Genomic DNA, 21777 nt, shown 5'->3' with positions numbered 1-21777 from the left:
GTTGGCGGTTGGACTAGGTGATCCTAGAAGTCTTTTCCAACCCTAATGATTCTGTGATTTCACAAGCCCTGAAGAAATAAGGCAGTCCACATCTCATTAGCACCCTTCTATTTCCTTGCGCCAGGAGCAGCTATCAGAAGCAATAAGAGCACTCCCAGAGCAACCACCGGGAAACCTCAGTGGCCATCTCCTCCACAAGTATCTGTTCTCCTTTCCCAGTCCGTCTTCTCATTAACATGTTCCTTCTGCACCTTGCTGGTTTCCTGCTTGTTTTCATCTTAAACAGCTTCTTGTGTGGCATCGTGTCAAAAGCTTTAGTCAAGTCAAGATAATGAGAACTGAGGTTGAGTTTTGCTGTCAGGTTGTAGTCACCTTCCTCAGTCATGCTACCTTCATCCCAGCAGCAGCATCCTCATTCAAAATTCAGCAGGCACATAACATACACTCTTCATAGCAAGGGTGTTTCACTAAGATCTTCTGGATTACTCCTAATTGATATACCCAAGAAAACACATACTTAAGTTGGGGGAGTTGTAACAAGGCACGTTCTGCACTCAGAATAAGCCACCAGAATAGGAAGCCCAACAGCAGTGACAAATACCATGAAGTTTCCAACACTCCCAACAGAGCCACATTCAACCCAAAGAAAATCTAAGCTAGAGTAACAGATCTGGCACTGACAATACTTTTATCGACAGATCTGGCTCCAGGCACCAAAATCACTGCTTCTCAACCAGTACTCCTCTACTAAATACACACCAGCATTTCTGTTCTGTACGTGAGTGCATTTAAAATGTGATGAAATGGGATGAAAGCAAACTGAGAGGCAGACGTAATGCACATTAACAACCAACGGGTGTTCAGCCTTCAGGAACAGACAACAGCTGGTCCAAAATAACCTCCCCATTGTACGTGCAGGGCAGGTAGCTAGCTTCCAGCAGCAAGCTCTTTGCTCTACAGACCTCAAGGCTGCAGTACTTGCTCCAATAGAAGCAGTGCAAGAGGATAAAGGCAGGTTCCATTTTGGACCACTTCTTGCAGCTCCAAGGTGCCCCAGCATGATTGCCATGCGGCATCTTCAGCTTGCTTTCAGCAACAGGACTTTCAAATGTCTCTTCATTGATTATGAAAAGGGAGGAAAATGGATTTTATTCAGATGCAACGCTGGAATGAAGCATTCAGTTTCAAATGAGTGGTGCCTCATCTGCTAATGATGGAACAGTCATATACATTGCACACTAACAGCATGCTGAGAATGTTAACAAAAATATTACTAAATGCAATATATAATAGGAAGAAGTGAGACTCGTACTTCAACTCCAGCTAAAACCTACCGTAAAAGGTGGGAAAATGCAGGCTAAGAAACTTAATTGAGTAAGTCATTAAGTCCAATTCTTCAATTTTGCTACCATATAATCAAGGACAAAATAGAAAAACTCTTCATTTTTCCAAGACAGCAGCTATAAACCTGAATCCCTTTCCTTTGGCCTCAAGCCTATCTCCCTACTGGAGAAAGTAATTAGAACTGAGGATTGAGAAGTCTCGCTGTGCCAGGAACTGCACAGTCCACCAACAGCTCCTCAAAGGCTGCTGTGGTCCAGAAATACACTGACTCAAACCAATGGAGAAAGGCAGGTTTCAGGTCAGGCTTCTAAAAAAAATCACATTTGGTGAACTACGGGAATTGCCAATGCACATTGAAGGGAAAACTATTTTCTCCCTTCAGCAGGATGACAGGTCTGTTTGCCAGTGTTTATTCAAAACGTTGGTTCTTGCACGCAGCCTCCTTGCACTTGAATCTCCTGCAAACCCACAACAGCCAGAACTGTTTTCTTTCAACTGCCTGCTTCCCCTAAGACTCTGAAGACTCTGCCTTCAGGAAGGACAATGCAAGTCCTTCCTTAAGCAAGGTTTTGCTTAACTCCCAGAAGATTGAAGGAGATCCCACTGGTGCCAGCACTCTATGACAAGCACAGAAATGGGGCTGTGCCCCATCTCCAGCAGCACTGGTGGTTTATATTCAGTCTTGGAGAATAGCAGTGCTGTGAAGCAACCAGGACAAAATGCTAGAGAAGATGTGAAAAACCCTCCGAAACTAAACAAAGAAATCCCTTCCATAAACTGCAGCCTACTATGAGCAAGATATCCACAGGAAATGTGTTAATGAAGTTGTTTTTCAAAGCCAGTCTGGAAGTCAAGACCAGTTTGACTCACAACCAAGCTCGGATTCCAGTGCAAACGCAGGTTTGTTATTCAGTACAGAGACATCAAGAAATGCCAAAGGACTGCAGAAGAACAGTTTGCTTCTTGCAAAGTCAATATTTATGGCAAGGTTTACACAGTAATCGCTCAAACAGAGATGTTCAAAAGCAACACAGAGAACATGAGAGAGTCCCAATTGAGGCTGTTAATAAAGCCAGAGGATGGCTATGAGGTAAGGAGACACGGAAGCAGGAGGCTGTGGTGCAACACAGGGCTCTGCACCGTGCCCTGAGCCCACAGGGATCCCTGCAGGCCCTGGCACCGACCTGAACATGATGGACGGAGCACAGGTGACAGGGAGCTGCCTGAGGGCTGGGCTGTGTAATGCAGGAGAGGAAAACACTTGTGTGCGTACTCAGCAACGAGCTAGTGCAGACATGGGCTTCTGCAACAGCACATAAGGGAATGGGGTTAACCCTAAGTGACAAGTGGCACTAAGAAAGGCAGCCTGACATACCTTGATCTCACAAACGTCTCCAGGCAAAGGCAGACCACGGATTCCTGCAGTCTAGAGCCATGCTCCTTCCTTCCTCCATCATCACTTAAATCCAGAAGCTGAGACTGCTAACTCTTTCAAGATTTGGTTCAAAGCCTCTCCTTCAAAAATGTATTGTTTAATAATACCTGCAAACTATTTATTTTCTACACACGCATATAAATTACATTTAACTAAATGTGGTGCACTGCAAAATGAAGGTATCCCAACGGTCCCAAATCAGTGCAAGTTTTAACTCAGCGTTAAAAATGAAGACCTGGTGCCTGACATCTTCTCTTTTGCCACACATCACAACAAATTCCTTCTTGGGCATGACTGTCCCTAAGAGACAAGCATTCCCTCGCTGCAGCACAGGGCAGAAGCGTGGCCAGATTTTTGGGGTTGAGGGAGGTAGGTTTCATTTGTTAAAAAGAACTACATATATATTTCAAGCTCATATATAAACTCAAGAATCTCACTGGTATTTCAAACCAATTTCATTCCTCAAGTGTATCTACAGGTATTTATAGCTGTATTATAGTCATCAAGAATAAAGCAGAACTGTTTTCTGTAGATAATTTGTTTAGAGGATGAACTATTTAATTATGACTGACCTAGAAATTAAGGCCAACATCCTGAAAGCGGCTCGATGCCAGCAGACAGCTGCCTTCTGGCTGATCTCAGAAATCAAGATGTCAACTCCATCCTGCCCAAAAAGCAGCGGGAAGTTGGAGAGCCTCTCTTGTCAATAAAACAGCACCTACAGTGTGCCAATCACCAGCAGTGAGCAGGGTACAGGGTACCTGAACTGCAGTTGTTTTTTGCATCCTCACACACACAGCTCTATCTTCCTATCTTCCACTGCATAGATGACTGAAGCCTACCCCAAGTTATCTTACACACTTTGTTATATGCACAGTCACTTGGCAAAGTGGCTTTCAGTAAGGAGAAGTGTGCAGCACAACAACACCTTACAGGATGCAGTATAGGGGCCAGCATACCTCTGCCCCAAACCTTTTTGATATCATTTGTTATCTTCGGAATTGCATCAAAGGGAGACTTGTGCAGAGATTATCTTTCCCTCCTTAGAAGTTGGATCTGCCTGTGATCTCGCTTTTTGAAATAGCTGTTCTTGCCTTTGAAGTAAGGAAATGTGTTCCAGACTGGCTCCTTGCACTCCCACTCCCAAGCACACTTGAAATGAGGACTTCTTTTTTGGACGTACCACCACTGTTTTTGCAACATCATGCAGTTCTAATCACATAAAACAATATAAATTACTCTAGAAATGATGCTAAATGGTACATAACCACCTTCAAGTTGAGAGAACTTGATCTAAATGAACCAAAATGGGCTCTGTACACCATTACCTCTCTGATTCTCACCATGCCTATTCCCTCATTCCCATTTTCTCATCACTTAAAACCACCACTGAGCACAGAGAGCCTGATTTCTACGGCTCTCCTCAGCTCCTGTCTCTTCTGCTTGCTTCAGTTACCCATGAAAGCATGGACAGGCAACCAGCAGGCTGAAAAGCCAAGCCACAAGCATAGCCCTTGGCTGGAAGAGGCTTCACCCTTGGGTGGAAGAGGCTTCACCCCATACCCCAGGGGGCACGAGGGTGTCCGCAGAACAGAGGGAAGCAGCAGCATGTGGCTTTGAGAGCCCAGGGAAATAGTGACAAGCAGGGCAGCTCCTGGGGCAGGGTTCACATCCTTGGGTGAGATCCTGTCCCACCGGAGTCAATGGCAAAACTCCCACTGACTTCAATAGGGCCAAATTCCACCCATTCCTACTGGTCCTCGTCCTGTATTTACAATCTTTTACGTTTGTTCCGTATCCAAATTCTTGTGCCTTGGCTGTATTGTATTTTAAAGTAAAATAAGATATTCTTCCTCCTCTTATCTAATGGTTAACATACCTATTATATCAGGTTTATAGATTTCCTTCCCCAGTAACAACATTTTAAAAAGGGACATTCTTCAAAACAATCCCGTAAGAAAATAAGCAACCTTGCATCTGGCTAACAGCAAAAAATAAACCATAACAAACATCTGTCCGGCTAAACATAAAACATCACATGTAAAAATAAGCTGACATGGCACCATTTTACATAAGCACTACTATCACTTCCTAAACAACCACAATTCTTTCAGCTTCTGGAAACTACTCCTTATCTATTTTAAGGCCTTGCTGCTCCTGAGAATTTTCTTCCCAGAAGCCAACTTCAACATGCAGAAGAGCATAAAATTAAAGCTGATTGCACGGAGTAAGGAGTCTACTACTAAGCAAATGAGAAATCCCAAGCTTAACCCTGCTGCACCTGCAATGAACAGCCCCAGCACCCTACTCAGCCCTGTCCTACATATGATTATGTCCATTCCGAAACACAAAGGAACCTTTGCTGCCATTAATAATCTTCCTGCGTGGCAAAGTGACATCCCACAAGTGGTTTTATTTTTCCTCAGCATCTTTTTGGTCTTCAACAAAGGTCTCCCTATGTAGCTATAAGATCACTACAACTAATCTGCAGAACAAACTGCTTGTGCAAATGTTATGTTGGCACATATGGCAAACAATGTGGAATGGACTTGGCCCTCTATATTTGTCCTAAACACAGGCCAGCTTCCTGAACAAGCACATGGTGATGACTTTTGATTCAAACACAGGTAAAAAATGCCTTTGGAAGCCCTTTCCAAAGGGCTGGCTTTGCATCTTCCATCCCCAAGGTAGCACCATTCACAGAGAAGTCTACTCAGAAAAAGAAAAGGTGGTAAACCTACTATTCCTACTATTTTCATTAGCATTGCAAATATTTTGGGATTTAGGATTTAACTGTAGAAGACCACTAGATGCAAAGAGGTTATGTTGTAAGGGACCATACTAGAGCTGCTGAGTGCTTTCCGAAACATCATTCAGAAATACTCTGAGGGAAGTCAACAATAACTGAGGCACAAGAGCTTCAAGCATGTTTCAAAATGCTTATTTACCTTCATTAAACCATGAAGTGTGTCAGACAAGGCATTTTGGAAGGCTATCTTCTGGAAAAACTACAAATGGTTTGTTAAGTAAACCCAATGAGTGACAGAGTAGAAACAAGATAGCCAAAGAAGAAACTGAGCTTTGCATACAAACATTTGAACACCTATCTCAAGACTTTTAGAAGCAAAAGACACATCATCAGACTCTCAGATTGATGCGACTCTATCTCCAAAGGAGATAGACTAGACAGCCTTGAGACAAGTGCTAAGAACTCACAGGTTGTGGTCACAGCAATTTGCAGATGCCTGCTACCTGAGAAACACCTTTACAGATGATTAAAATAAAAGGCATGGCCATGCAGTAGTTTTGTGTGAAGCTGGGAGATACCCCAACACGGCAGTGGGAACAGCCAGCAGCCCAGGTCAAAAGTCATCCAATTAATTGCACACCTTTGAATTGACTTTACATCTTGCTGATGTATTATAACCAGGCAAGCATTGTCTGTGTGCTGTTAAATTGTTCCCCTTCCTGATTGAAGTCATTTCATTTTTTACATGTGCACGGGCGTATTCATACACACATTACAGAAGAATTACATCAGCATGTATGCATGAGCACAGTGTTATATTTTTTGCCAATTCTGTCATTAAAGACAACATCACTCACCCAAACAGCATTTGCTACTCAAACTCATCCAGTTAGACTAATCACTAAATAGAGATCAACAGTACACATACAGTGTGTGCAAAAATACAGCCTTAACCACCTGCCCAAAGACACACTGCCTATAAAAAGGGGACTGTATGCTTTCCTTTTTTGAACATAGCTGTTTTAACGGGATGAGGAATGTGTTGCTTGGGAACCAGCCCTCTGCCACTCATGGCTGGAGACTAGGCAAGTTTCTGTTCTTCCAGCTCATTAGGGATTCCTGAGGCAGCATATCCCACTGCTCTGTGAACATCTCACAGTCCTGGAGGCTTCCTTCCATTGGAAAAGGAGTAGCAAGGCATCCTTTCTAATCCCCACACCATCTACTTATCAGCTACTTGAAAAAGGAAAATTGAGTGCCACTGAAAGAGAAGGTTCACCTTCTTCAGTCTTCTGAACTGGCACTGCTGCTGTCCCCAACAAAACAAGGAATTCATTCCCTATCCCATGAGAACTTCGGAGACTGCAAAGTTCATTGTGGTCCTTTGATTCTATGAAATCTGGCTCTATGATGATCATTTTCCCCAAGTCCAGGCAAGAACCCGCAACTCCAAATTACTTTTGAGCTAGGAACTTCTCAAAATTTCACTTCGATGTTTTGCTTCAATGTTTGCATAAAACTTGATCCAGGTTATTTGTGATGATACATTAAAACACGTTTGAAATTGACTAGTGATTTTTGACTAAAATAAAACTAGAGAGGTTCCTACTCTGGAAGTCCTGAGGGGGGATGCTACTATCTCCCAAAATTCAAGCTTCAGAAGTTCCAAAACTGAAGTTCAGTGGAGTCCATTCTTGTCTGCAAAGCTTCAGCTGTGATTATCAGCAAGGGTAACCCACAGTAAGCCACTCCGCAGGTTAAAGGTTGGATAGATGTGAACATTCTCCTTTTTGGCTACTCCAGAAATATATCATCCATCAAACTTAATTTGCAGTGGGGAAGTATGATAGCTTTCCAGCTGTGGGCACAATGAAGCACTGGGACAGGATACAAGGAAGATGCAGTCTCTACCAGCCAAGCATTTCAAGAACAAGTTAGAGAAATTCCTCTTAATCTAGATAAAGATCCTACGTCACAGACTTGGGCGCAGGTAGATAATATGCTTGCATTGGCAAGGCTAAGCCTTGATACCAGGTGCTCCTATCCCCAGGCTACCATGTTTCACTCCTACGCAGGAAGAGAACAACCACGTGGGTAACTGCTGCAAATGGGATCACTAAAACAAACCCAATTCTTTATATTCCCATTCAAAAATCAGCGCCTCTTGTTTGTTGTTCTGCCCAGTCGCACTTCACTGGTTTGATTTCCAGCCTCACAATGAGCTGAGCCTATAAGTGATGGGGCAGCAAGCAGCCGTGGTCAGCACTTGAGGTGAAGGAAGACTGGGGACGCGTTGGGTGCCCTCTGTCTTTTCAGCCCGTACCTCAGAGTGAGCCAGTGTGGTTCCTCCAGCAGCTTGGAAGAGCCCAGCCTGAGGACAGTAAGCTCTGGGAGAAGGACAGCCCTATGTTCACTGTCTGCAGCCCCTGTGCAGCCAAAAATTCCGGTGCCTCACTGATAAAGGGCATCACTCATTATGCGAATCATTTTCTGATGAAAGCCATTTAATTGAAAAATCTCCCACCAGCTCAACTCGTCTCCTCAAACAGCTCCTCAGTGTAGCTTCAAATTACATCCCGCAAGAAAATGGCTTGATTTAACTCCCTCCATTTGTCAGAAAACCTGAGGGGATCTCCACTGATAATGAGACTCACCAAGTGAGAGCATGAAACGGATTGCCAGGGACTGACTGAGTGACAAAGTGCCTGTAATCTGCCAGGCGTTCAGCCTTGACAACAAGCAGGAAAACATTACGTGCTGGGAAACAACACTGAATAAGCAAGCTTATGCCTTCTTAAACCCAAACAGAATGGAGACTGAGCTTTGCTTAGCCAGTGTCTGACCATGCCATTCAGCAAGCTTCAGGCACGGCCTTTAGACAGTCCTTGGAAGTGAGTGGGAAATGCCCATGAAGAGATAAGGAAGGAAGCTAGATCAAGACAGAAGTTGGTTTGTTATTGAAATGGAAGTGGGGAAACAAAGAGTCCCAACACTGATGCAGAACAAACAGCATCCTGCACAGTGGGACAAACTGCAGTGAGATGGACAAAGAGGCTTCCCCACGTTTAGTTTCATCAGGAATAGCATAGCTGGGCAGGGATTTTCAGATGTGAACAAGAGGCTGACCAAAGTGGGCAAAGATTCATTGATTCCACCATACAACAGCAACAGGAGACATTGATCCCACTCCCCCTCTCAGAGGGCATCCCAGCCACAGCAGCAAGGGTAGCCTGGGCAGATGCCTTCAGAGTTTGGCCACCACTGTCACACTGATGATCTGTAGGGCAGCTGTTTCCCCAGCAGGCATATCCCCAGCACCAGTGCAGCTTATCATTCCGTCGTACACAGCTCTGGTGAGGCTGCACCTCAAATACTGTGTTCAGTTTTGGGCCCATCACAAGAATGACATTGAGGCCCTGAAGTGTGTCCAGAAAAGGGCAACAAAGCTGTGAAGGGACTGGAGCACAAGTCTGACGGGGAGCAGCGACAGGAACTGGGATTGTTCAGTCTGGAGAAGAGGAAGCTCAGGGGAGACCTGATAGCTCTCTGCAACTGTCTGAAAAGAGGCTGCAGTGAGGTGGGAGTCAGCCTCTTCTCTCAGATAATTAGAGATAGGACAAGTGGAAATGGCTTCAAGTTGCATCAGGGGAGATTCAGGTTGGATGTTACAAAAAAAAAAAAAAAAAAAAAAAAAAAAAAAAATCCTTTCTCCAAAAGAGTGGTTAGGAGCTGGAATGGGCTGCCCACAGAGGTGGTGGAGTCACCAACTCTGAAAGTATTCAAGAAACATTTATAGGTTGTACTGTAGGACATTGTTTAGTGGGGAAACAATGGTGGTAGGTGGACAGTTGGACTGGATGATCTTGGAAGTCTTTTCCAAGCTCAGAAATTCTATCATCATGTTGCCATCTCAGTTAAAAAGTTTCCTCCATTACCATAACAGGTACTGACACAGAGCAAAAGAATCATTTCCCTACTGGAAAAGCAGAGGTAGTGCATTTCTGCTGAAAAGGTGAAAGCACTTGAAGAACTCTGCTTAGAGGAAGTGCTTCGTAATACATTTTGGAGGAATTGTTCCTGTTGGCAAGAACTGAAGGCTGTAAAAATTCTGGTACCAACATGGCCATACACATACCTCAACCTGGAAAAGGACAGGAATGGGAGAGCAACGTCCCCCAGCAAGCACCTGAAGCCCCCTGCAGCAAAGCCTTTACAAATCATGGCAGGGGTGGGGCTTACTTCTATACCCCATAAAAAAGGTGATTCAACTGGTGCAATTAAAACAGAGCTTTCTAGCTCTGCAGAAACATTGCACCATGCTGCTAGCACAAGGGAGAGAGCTCAGCTTGCAGTGGAGGAAGGAAAGCAGAAATCACACATGGCAGAGCCCTGAGGCTCCCACTTACCAAGATTACTCCAGTCCGAAAAAAAAAAATCTCTCCAGCTGAAAAAATTTTTGCTATCCCTGAGTAACTGTGTCTGCAAATGTCAAACTATTCCATGAAACCTACTCATTCCACAGGGCTTATGCAGTCTAACTAAAGAAACTGGAACACGTTCTCATTAACCCAGGAGGTTTTTTTTTTTTCAATGACTTGGAGGTCTGTGTGTGGTAAGCCCTTGGGAATGGCCTCCAAGTCAGAGCTGTCAGTTCTAAACCTTGATGTGGCTGTTAGATAGTGACTTGACATATCAGAATTGTTAACGTCCTTTTTCTGAATAAAGTGAACTTCTCATTAAGTCAGCTGCATTCCAGTACACATTACAACCTTTCAAGGGGACTTCTATGACTATGCATCTAATAATAAAGCGTTCCTTGTGAATATGCTTTACGCTGTACCTTAAAGAAAATTACTGTGAAATGAACAGAAATGTTTGCTTTTTAGACCCAGTATTCCTGCATTCCTTTCCTAATTCAAGGGCAGGGAAGGGATCAGCTCCTTTCAAGCTCCACACATCAGTCACTGCAGGCACAAACAAGCATTTTACACACTCATCAGCAGGTTTGTGTGGCTGTGTACCAGCCAAGAGACTGCAGATGGCTGCAGTTTGAGGAGTGGCTTTCAACAACTGCGTGTAAACATACAGCTTCCCATCAGAGTGCTCCAGAAAGAGCTTCCCCTGGAAAATGATCACCTGATGCACATCATAGCAGCTCACTTTGTAATTAAAGGCAGAGTACTATAAGCTGATGGAATCAGTAATCCCCCTTAACCAGACCCGGGTCACTCAGAGCTGAAGGAGCCAGAACTATACAACATGGCACAGCACTAGGAGCAGAATACTCTGGAGGACAAAGCAGCTCAAAGCACAACAGAGCAGCAGCCCCTTCAGTCCTCAAAGATCATCAGTGCTGGGGCTGCCACAGTGCTGTTATTCCCTTCCCCTTCCTCTCCCTGAGGTGCAGCAAACAGACCTCCACGCTCGAGGAGGAAGGAGGCTGCTGAGCACTAGTGGTGTGACCACATTTCCAGTATAACCATAATATGGCAATGCTCCAGTCCCCTGTCAGTTAATGACACATGCCTCACCAGGAACCGTTGTTTTGGGATGGGAGTTGTGCTGGGCAGGGCAGTTACAGAGAGCAGAACTGCCAGGAAGACAGGATGTACTCATGTTCTACCGTGTCTAAACTGTAACAAGAAGAGATCTGGGCAGTCCAGAGATGGAGCAGAGGAGGTAAAGCACAAGGTTGGGACACCTCTGGGACTGCCCCAAGGTGACAGATCCCAAATTCGCCTCCAAGCTCTTGAGCATCTCTCCTCCAGCTGTTCCTCCCTGCGACCAGGCAGCAGCCACACACTCCTCCTCTGGCACCAAGTCATTCCCTCCTAACTCCCCAGCCTGCTGAAGGCTGCTTCTGTGCTGGCTCCCATGCTTGCAACACGCTATTCAAGTTGCATCAGCTCCCCGTCTTCCTCCCCTCCCCATGCAGCTGCTCTCTACAATATTCCCAGCCATCAGGAGGGGACAGGGCTGCTAAAAGTAGACGGGTGGTTAGGAATGGCATACAGCTTGGCCTTTTCTGCAAACACTACGAGCAGTTGCCATGGCAGCCCTGCCCATGTATTTGCCTGCTTGCTGTTAAACTCCAATGTTTCACCAGTCGCTCATTTTCCTTCCAAGATTTGACCCAGTACTGCCCAGCTCGGCAGTCCTTCAATCCCTTGCATTGCAAGGGCCAGTAAAATCCAGTATTCAATGGGACAGGAGCACCCGATCAATAAAAAGAGGCATATGAGGTGAGATTACTGCTTTGAATGTGGGGGGAAAAAACTGCTTCCAAAGGGATTTGCAAATAATCCCACTGCAGACTCCACACTCCTGAATGTTATGGATTTACAACCAAACCTCCCTGAAAACTGCATTCACGGTGTTCAAACCCAAAATAAGTACAGAACAGTCCAAGCAGTACAAGCATGATGTTGATGGCCCTGCAATCAGACCAGTCAAACTGCTGTTGTTTTCACATGGAGATAGCAGTTTTTATACATTTGATATATTCCACTTTTATACATCTTATCAGTGTTGTACCTCCTTTCTGATACAGAATTCCGTTTCATAGCAAGGTAGATGTAAAGTTTGTTTGCCTTTCTCTCCCCTGCTCCCTGAGGGCTGTGCTGCAGGAAAAAAAAAAAAAACAAAAAAAAAAAACACAGAGTCAACATTTTCCTTTCACGGCTGCATCTCCATGGTTTAATATGCAGCAGAAGGGCAGGCACTGATGGACTGAGCCTCCTCAGCCCTCTGAGGTTTGCTGCAAGACCCAATGCTTGCCAGCAGAGAAGATACAGAGAATACTGGCAGATCTGGCTTAGCCAAGAGGCTGCTGCAGAACAGTGCAGCCAGCTCCCAGGTGCTCATGCAGAAAGGCAGCACCCTGCAGTTGATATTACCCTCTTTGAGTTGCAATTTGGACTGCGGTCAGCCAGCTCTTACAATCTGCACTTTTCCACAAAGGGAGTTTGTTCTGGTTCAATTGGAAACACGAGCCCATTTATAGATGAGATCAGCTCCAAAGAGCAAAAAAAAGTTTTACCATATATTTTCCAGTCCATTCCACCAGCCTGGCAGCTGATCAGTTTGTAGACTGAAATCTGGCTTAGATTCTGATTTGATTATAGTTGCCATCTGCGTCTCCCTTTCCCACCAGCTTCTCATAGAAAAGCCTGGCTTGCCTCAAAACCTGCTTCTCAATCCCTGAGATGGAAGCCTCCCCTTGTACCCAAGTCTGTGCATCCCCAATAGACTCCCAAAACAAAAATTTTGGATCTCTTCCCCCACCACCATGGAAGGCAGCAACAGAGATAAGTAAAGTCACTTACAGCTCTATTGAAGGAAGTTGTATGCCTATCCTTAAAAATAATTGCGTCCCTATCAGCAGAAGGATATTGTCTGGAGTAAATATGCACTTCCTCTCATTGTGAAGAAAGCGACTTATCAGCAGTCTGCTAATACACTTTCAAAAGCTCATTATAGTTTTTCATATTATCATTCTGACATCAAAGGAAATCACTCTTAATTATGTTTACAGAAATGGGGGTTATGCAGAGACACCTAAATATGACAGTCTGAGAGGTGTTGCATTATATATTTCAATGAACTGCTTCTAGCACGTACGGTGCCATGTGTCCCCAATCCCACACATCACATCTCAAACCAGAAGCTTTGAACTATAATAAAGTTTGCTGCAGCTGCCAGGCTCTTGAAATGACAACAGGAAGGAAAGGAACTGTTGGCCATAAATATTCTGCTTAGTTCCACTACACTGGGACTTGGAAAAAATATAGGTCATTTTAAAACAAAACAACTATGAAACAAATAACGATTAACATTTTCCTCCCAAAGGTCTCAACAGCAGGATGGAAAACAATGAGATGTTGCTCTTTGTTTGTTGGTGCCATGAACCATGCTGCTCTGCTCTCCAAATACTTCCTTCTAGGAAGACAGCATCTCTAACAACTGCACAGGTTTCACTGGGGCAACCAGAGCAACTCAGTGTGGCTTCAACACTTACACAAGTTTCTTTGGGGGTATCCTTGCATTTCTTCATATGCCATCCAGATTATGAGGGACTGCTACCCAAATAGCATCAGCCAGCTCCAAGCAGGTGTTTGGGTTAGGGTACCATCTCACAACCCCCTGTAATCAACAGGCAGAGACAGGCACTTCTGGGTGTAAGTATATGCCACCCGAGGTGAGATGGGAAGCCTTCACTGGCTCTTGCATGGCTCAGATTAAGAGGCAGCTATGGAAATTCCAGTTCCAACAGCTCCTCAAGACAGGAATTCGAGTCTAGAGACATCAGAAACAAAAATGAGGAATCATCGTTGTTGGAAGGAAATAACAGCGGTGCTCCTCAGAACTAAGAGAGTTTTCTGAACAAAGCTTTGGATGTCAGGATTGCATGATCCTTGATCCAGCCCTTCAGAGCGAAGCACAAATATTTTGCTTCTGCTTTTCTCCAATTGCCTATCATATTTTTACTGCTTGTGTTGGAACTTTCCTGAACTGAACAGATACTAGAGGCAAAATGCCCATCCTAATCTGTGACATTCATCAGAGATAAATCTCAAAGCTCACTCCCAAATCCCAAGGGGAGCTCGAATACCCACTGGTTTCCCTTCCTACTTGTGGCACCTCCACCCTAAGCCATTGCTGTAGCCTCTTCTCCATGCTCACAGCGTCACAACATTTTGCTCCTTTCTTCTCTCTCTTCCAGCAGATCACAGAGCCTGGAAGGTCCTGCTTACTGCACCTGTGGTCAGCACAAGTGAACGTATGACAGTACAGCATCTTTGCACTGCACAACTGTATCAGCTAAATTTGGGTGGGGAAATTCAGGTGAAAAACTGAGCAGCAGTTGTCTTTGCCACCATGAGCAGCCAGCAATGGTGGGCTTCTCAGCAGGTGCAAATGCAGCAGAGATGATGTGCACCTAGCCTGTAACTTAGCCTTTCTCACCTCTATTAAAATGCCTGGCAACATAAGACAGTTAAGCTCACATACAGCCAGGAATAATATGGGTCAGAGCACACACTGCTATTTAGTTTGAGAATATGTTCTCATTTGACAGCACAGTTTCCAGGGATAAATAAGTGATCTGGTACAAGGGATTTTAACCAGCCTGCATGAATCAGCACCAGGGACAAACTCAGCAAAATAAAAAGCTCATTGTTCAATTTTTTATTTTTATTTTTTTTATTTTTAAGAACCTCCATGTGGAGGCTTTTAAAAGGAAATGACTACCAAATAGTCACTAAATTTCCAGAATAGCATAGCTTTCTCAGTAAATAAGACTAGCAATTAATTAACAGGAAAACATAATGAGGAATGCAGCTTAGCTAAGAAATTAGCAGTGTATTTTTTCCCATAGCAGTTACCGCAATTTCCAAGACTGCAAAAAAGCAAAAATTCAGTTTTCTGAATTGTTTTCCAAGTGAGCGAAGGACTGAAAACTCCAAAATATACCTACAGACAAAAATCTCACAGTATTTCATTTTGGGAACTTTGAAACAAGGCAATCTGTATAAGATACTGCTCACGGGATTCCCAGCAACCACTTTGGTGGGCTCAAGGCAAGCCATCCATCCTGATGATAGCGGCTGCTGACATGCCAGAAGCAAGCTGGTTTGGGCCCAGAGGGGTCCCTTGGTTTCTGCAAGCCACACTGGCAGTGGGAATGTGAAAGTCCCAAATGCCAGTCATGGCACTCCCAAACATCCAGGAACCACAGGCAACAGGGGAGAATGTTTGGGTGGGTAACCATGGTGTAGATGCTGACCCCCATCTGCTGTTTGACAAGATATTCAGGTATGCCTTTTCTGTAGTTCTAAGTAGGCAACAATATTGCAGCAACAGCACTAAAATGGGAGTGTTCAAATACCAGGAAAAACTCACCCACAGTGTAAACAGCCACAGCTCTTCCCAGCATCATCGAACTTGTGAGATTCTCGGATTCCTCAATGAGATAAACATTCAGACATTTACTGTGCTGACATTTGCATGGCAGCTCATCCTTTTATAGTCAGTGGAAAGCAACTCTCAGGTTGCAATTCATTTGGGCTGAGATGAATCATGCCGCAGAAATACTCACTTCTCCAGATGTACCATACAGGGAGATGAGGTTGGCAACCTTGGATGTAAGTGATGGCATCTGGCCAGACAAATGTTACCTTCATCACAGTGGGGTTACTCAGCTGGGCTGGTATTTACTTGAATTGCCCCCAGTTGATTCTGTGCAGAAACACTGGCCTAGGTTTCTGCACCACTCAGCCTCTCTGTTCTGCTGCTCGGTACAACCAGCTTCCCGTGCACCTGTTTAAGTCGGCAGGACATTTCAGCTCATCTTCCAGGAGAGGGAAAGCAGCTCTACCATATCCCAGTCTGCTCCATTGTCAACACCATAGCTTGGCAGTACCCTTTCACCAAGGTTAAGCTAGCATCCACAGAGCACATCAGCAGCAGTAAATCACCCTTTCTTTCTCCTGCCCCAAAATGAATGCAACTCGGCATCAGACATCCTAGATATGGGCCAAGAGAAGAGAACAAAAGGTAGTGTGCTCCGCTCCCTGAAAGCTTGGATGCAACTGGAAGTGACAATTCTGAGAGGCTGCTGAATTTTCATTAATTGATCAAGACTGAGGAACTTGATAGTTATCTATCTAGAATGAACAAAATGTTATAGAGGCAGTACCTGTAACATGATCCCTGCCCTAATTCACCTGCACTGTACTTCTTCCCCATCTGAGAGGAAATAATGAATACCACTCCTTTTTGCCCTCACTCCTGCACAGGCCAGACTCACCAGCTGCACCCAGCACCAGCTGGATTGCCACATATCAGCCTTCACACACCACATAACTTAAAGCAGAGCCACAGAGCTTAGGTGCAGCACCATACTGAGGGGAGCCCCCCCGAAACACATTACCAGACTGGCACAGGAAGATGGAAAAGAAAAAGGAGGAAGGAGGGAGTGGCAAAGGTTTCAACAAAAACACAGCTCAGAGCTGATAACAGCGATACCTGGCTAGATTAGAGAAAGAGTAATATGTGGACTAAAGAGTACAGCGCAAACATAACACATTCTGACCCACATTCACAACTGAATTGTTTTCAATTAGAAGCCTGGTCAGTATCAGCTTCCTTTACAGCCCACCCAAAACCAGGAGTGCCTTCTGAACATCTTGCACTGATGGGCACACGTTCACAAGCAGCCAGGCTCAAACACACCCCAGTGGAACAGTATGAATCAAGGACTGAACACCCAGTAGTCCTCCTGCCTAGGAAACAGGTTTGCTTTGGAACCAGTCTGATTTAAGGCACTCAAGCAGTGGTGCACAGCAGAAGGTCTGCCTCCTTCAGATCATTCAAAATACAAGATACTCACAAGTAAAGCAAGTTCTGAAGGGTGCAGCAATCAGAGGGCTTCTTTGCATCACAGTCAGCATTTGCAGCTATGCAGCCCATGCAATTACAGTTCCTTCTCATTTTGCATTTTATACAAATCCTGACTAAAAGTCATTTAGACTGACTGCTGTAGGCAATGAAAGTTCACAGAGTATCTGGCAAGAATGGAAAGTTTCTGCCTACTCTCTCCAAGTCAGAGGCAGGTGTTGAACATACTAATGCTGCTGGGAAGCTGGGTGTGTGTGCAAGTAGTCACGTGCCACACATTTCACAATGCAGACACATGGCGAGAGCTGAAGACTAAAGTGAGACAAGCTTCACTGTTACAGGGCTCAAACATGCTACTGCTGTCAGAGCAGGATTCACCCATTTTGCTTTACTGATTCTGCATGCTGCATCCTGCCCATGGGAAACCAGCACGGTGGAGGCCCAAGCCTCTCCCTCAATGGCAGAGACAGTCAATAGTCACTGAGTAATCTTGAGAGGCAGAGCTGTCCCACAGCACCTACAGGTGTGAACACATCATCCCCACAAGCCCCCCCAGATCAGAGGTGACAGAGGCTCCTATGATGGCAGACATCTCCACAACATTGCCTCTTGGGTCAGAAGCTAATACCTGTAAGTGACCATATGTGCTACTTGTGGGCGACTAAGCTGGTGGCAAAGAAAACCTTAACTTATAAGGCAGCAATAACACTATCACCTTCTGTTCATACTCAAAGCCTGTGAACTCTTCAGAGCTCCAACATTCTTTTTGTCCTCAGTCTGCACAACGCCAATGATAATTATACACTGCTCCAAAACTAAGACTCTTGAGAAGTCCTAAACCTTCTTTCTGATCTTAGTTGCATACGAAAACCTTCCTGAGTTGTTTTTTAGTTTGTTGGGTTTTTTGTTGTTTTTTTTTTTTTTAATTTTTTTTTTTTTTTCTTTTACTCTACCCTTTATGCCACACACATTCAGACATTCATGTGCAAGAGAAGAACTCATGGAGCTCTGGAATGGGTCCAGAGGAAGGCCACAATAATGATCAGAGGGCTGGAGCACTTCTACTACAAAAACAGGCTGAGAGAGATGCGCATGTTTAGCTTGCAGAAGAGAAGCTCCAGGTAGATCTCACCACAGCCTTCCAGTAATTGATGGGGACTTATAAATAGGAGGGAGTCCAACATTTTAGATGAGCAAATAGCGACAGGATGGTGGGGAATAGTTAAAAACTGAAAGAGGAGAGAGTTAGTTTAGATGTTAGGGTGAAATTATTTACTCAGAGGGCAGTGAGGCCCTGGCACAGCTGCCCTGAGAGCTGTGAGCGTCCCATCCCTGCAGGCACTCAAGGCTAGGCTGGATGGGGCCCTGGGTGGCCTGAGCTGCTGGGAGGCGTCCCTGCCCATGGCAGGGGGTTGGGGCTGGGTGGGCTGTAAGCTCCTTTTCAAACTAAGCCATTCTATGACAAAAAGAAGAAATCCGTCAGCCAAGCCTATGAAATGCTGACAGATGAAATGGAAACCAGCCCCTTTCCTAACCACAGATGAGAACCAGCACCAGTGCAGGCTCAAGACCAACAGACAGCAGGACCTCGTAGGGTGCACTAGGAACAGACACCTGGATTTTCTGTCAATTCTCAGTCTCTTCTGAAATTTAAAAGCACACAGCAGTACACAGAGCTGTGGAGCGATCCTGGGCAGGGTACGGCCACCCGATAAGCGGCTGGCTTCCCTTCTCCTCAGCACCGAGGCCTCCATCTCCCAGCACAGCACGTCCCCGCCGCACTGCTCACGTAGCAGAGCACGCAGGGCACAGGGCCGAGCTGGAACACGCGCGTGTGGCCGGTGAGCTCCGCAGCCCCGCTCGGGGGCTCCGAGGGAGGCGGGCAGCCCCCGCCGCAGCTCGCGACCCCCAGTATTGCATCATGCAAAATGGATTCCGTGCGTAACCCGCACCGCCCGGCCCAAGCCGCATCTCCACCCGCCGCCGGGGCAGCCCCACTCTGGCCCCGCACTCACTTACTCACCCCCGGCCCCACGCCGCTCTCGGGCTCACGCGTCGGTCGAGGCGGTGCGGCGCGCTGCCCGCACAGCCATAGCGGAGCCCGCTCCGAACCAGCGCTTTACAGCTCCGGATCGGGCTCGGGCTCCGCCCCCGCTCCTCGATGAATGGGAGGCCCGGCCCTCGCCCTCCCACGCTGCCGACAGTCCCCGGGGTCGATCTCCTAGCGCTCAGGGGCGTTTGTGGGGCTGTCCGGAATCAGGTCGGGCACAAGCGCTGGGATCAGAGCCGTATCCTTGTAGGCCTGCGCGGCCGCCCTTCTGGCTGGCCTGGGCCGCGCTGAGTGGAGAGGGCTTGTCTTGGGTCACGTATAAGATATATAATTAATGCATAAAGGTAACAAAACTACGTTTGCTTCTGTTATCTTTTATTAAAACGTTTAAAAAAAAAAAAAGGCAAGAAAGACATGGAAAGAGGGGGATATGCACCCTTGTTTTTGTGAAACTAGCCTATCAGCCACAGGGCTGACGGCAGTGGTTGCCATGCTCAGTGAGTTCTCAAGGAGCTGGGCAGACATTGTTGATGACGTTGTACTCTTCTTGTCCTTCATCCTTGAAAATAGTTGCTCACAAGTGCACATATTGCCAAGAAGCTGTGACATGAGCAAGATCTGACTGTGAAGGGAAGAACCTCTCTCCCCACTAGCAGAGAGCTCACCAAAGTCCAGTAAGGAGATAGGATGATCAGATTTGTCTCTGAGTTGAACATCTGATTGCTACTTAATATGTTCCATTTAAAAAATCACAGGTAATGTATTTATGTGACTTCATTTCCAATCAACGATACACCAAAAAAAAATTGATGACTTTTTTGGAAATCTTGAAACTTGTTCTCAAATCCCTTTAGTAAAAAAAAAGCACAGCTGCATATTTTTCCCTATTCACAGGACTGTGTTTAGTCAACATATCAAAATGCATTAAATTATTTGCCATAACTTCAGCTTGCCTTAAGTAAGTTTCATTTCAAGTGCTGTTAATATAAGCTATTTCTTGAACGACACATTCATCATCAATACCTCTAATGAAAGCAGCAAGTTGAGCCATATCTGTAGCATCAGTACTTTCATCTGTCACGAAGCATAATATTTGAAATTAGCAGCTTTACTCTGCAAATTTCTTTTGCTAGATTTTACTATTTCTTCTATTCACCTGGTGTATTGTATAAGGCAGAAGATATAGCTGCCACTGACCAGTTTTCAGATCATCCAAGAAAGGTATTGGTCACAATTCAGTAATAAATAAGAAATAGCTTACCCCTTTCCAAGGATAAAGGTTCACTGGAAAACTCCCAAAGGAGATGATCACCTTTAGATCAAGTACTCGGTTAGGTTGGCCAGGGTTCCATCCAACCTGGCTTTACACACCTCCAGGGACAGGGTCATCCACAACCGCTCTGGACAACCTGTTCTAGCACCTCACCACTCTCACAGAGAAAAAACTTCTCCTGACATCTAATCTAAATCTCCTCTCCCTTAGTTTGAAACCATTTCTCCTTGTCCTATCATTATTTACCCACATAGAAAGTTGATTTCCCTCCTATTTATAATCTCCCTTTAAATACTGGAAGGCTGTAACGAGGCATCCCCAGAGTCCTCTCCAGATTGGATAAGACCAGCTCCTTCAGCCTACCTTCATAGCAGAGATGCTCCACTCCTCTGACCATTTTAGTGTCCCTCCTCTGGACCCTCCGCAAGAGCTCAACACCTTTCCTGTGCTGGGGGCACAGGACTCTCAATGAGTTTTTCTCCCAATCTGTAAACATATCTGGGATTACCCTGACCCTAGTGCAACACTTTGCACTTGATTTTGTTGAACCTCCTTAGGTTCATTGGACCCACCATTTTAGTTTATCAAGGTCCCTCTGGATGTCATCCCTTCCTTCTGCCATATCAAATGCACCACTCAGCTTGGTGTCATCAGCAAACTTACTGAGGGCACACTCGATCCCACCATCTATGTTATTGATAAGGATGTTAAAGAGTACCAGTTCCAAGACAGATCCCTGGAGGACGCAACTCATCACCAACCTCCATCTGGACATAGAGCCATTAGCCACAAGCCTCCAGCTGTGACTTTCCAACCAATTCCTTATCCACCAAATAGTCCACCCTTCAAATCCATCTCTCTTCAATTTAGAGATAAGGGTGTGGTGGAGGACCATGTCAAAGACCTTGCACAAGTCCACTGATGACATCAGTTGCCTTCTCTTTGTCCTCCAATGCTATCACTCCATCAGAGAAGGCCACCATATTGGTCAGACATGACCTTCCCTTGGTGAAGCCATACTAGTTGTCTTGGATCACCCGCTCATCTGTCATGTGCTTTAACATCTCTTCCAGGAGGATCTGTTCCTTGGTCTTCCCAGGCACAGAGGTGAGGCTCACGAGCCTGTAGTTCCCTGGGTCCTCCTTCCTCCCTTTCTTATAAACGGGAGTGATATTTCCCTTTTTCCAGTTCCCAGGAACTTTGCATGACAGCCACAACTTTTCAAAAATGATGGAGAGTGGCTCAGCAACCACATCAGCCAGCTTAGGACCCTGGGATGCATGTTGTCTGGTCCCATGGACTTGTACAGACTCAGTCTCATGAGGCAGTCTCATACTTGCTCTGTCCTTACAGTGGGGGGAGTTTGCTCTCCCAGTTACCAAAAGTTTCAGGGATGGGAGGTTCTGGGACATAAGAAATATGAGTCATTGTTGTCAGTGAAGACTGAGACAAAGAACATTGAGTACCTCAGCCTTCTCCATATCTGTTGTAGCCAGTTCTTCTCCCTCACTTATCCAAGGAGATATGCT

General features: G+C 45.4%; 1 protein-coding gene across 6 annotated transcripts in view; it reads right to left on the bottom strand.

The window, feature by feature from the left end:
- SLC7A1 (solute carrier family 7 member 1) overlaps positions 1-19242 on the bottom strand; it is a 43840-nt gene extending 24598 nt beyond the window's left edge. For 2 of the 6 annotated variants that reach the window (XR_014881085.1, XM_085216078.1), the window contains exon 1: positions 16918-18872. Coding sequence is in view for 1 of the 6 variants with exons in the window: in XM_085216078.1 (XP_085072204.1) it covers positions 16918-16978 (61 nt within the window). In the remaining 5 variants the exon portion in view is untranslated. Of the gene's footprint in view, positions 1-12062; positions 12149-13545; positions 13769-16917; positions 18873-18940 lie in introns of those variants that run through there. The other 4 variants (XM_085216082.1, XM_085216081.1, XM_085216080.1 and 1 more) reach the window with 4 other exon arrangements.
- Between the last annotated feature and the right edge of the window lie 2535 nt (positions 19243-21777).

Source organism: Meleagris gallopavo, chromosome 1 (genome assembly GCF_905368555.1).
Source record: "Meleagris gallopavo chromosome 1, MGAL_WU_HG_1.1, whole genome shotgun sequence".
Classification (NCBI taxonomy): Eukaryota; Metazoa; Chordata; class Aves; order Galliformes; family Phasianidae; genus Meleagris; species Meleagris gallopavo.
Note: the sequence above shows the minus strand (reverse complement) of the source record. Positions and strands in the feature narration are given on the sequence as shown.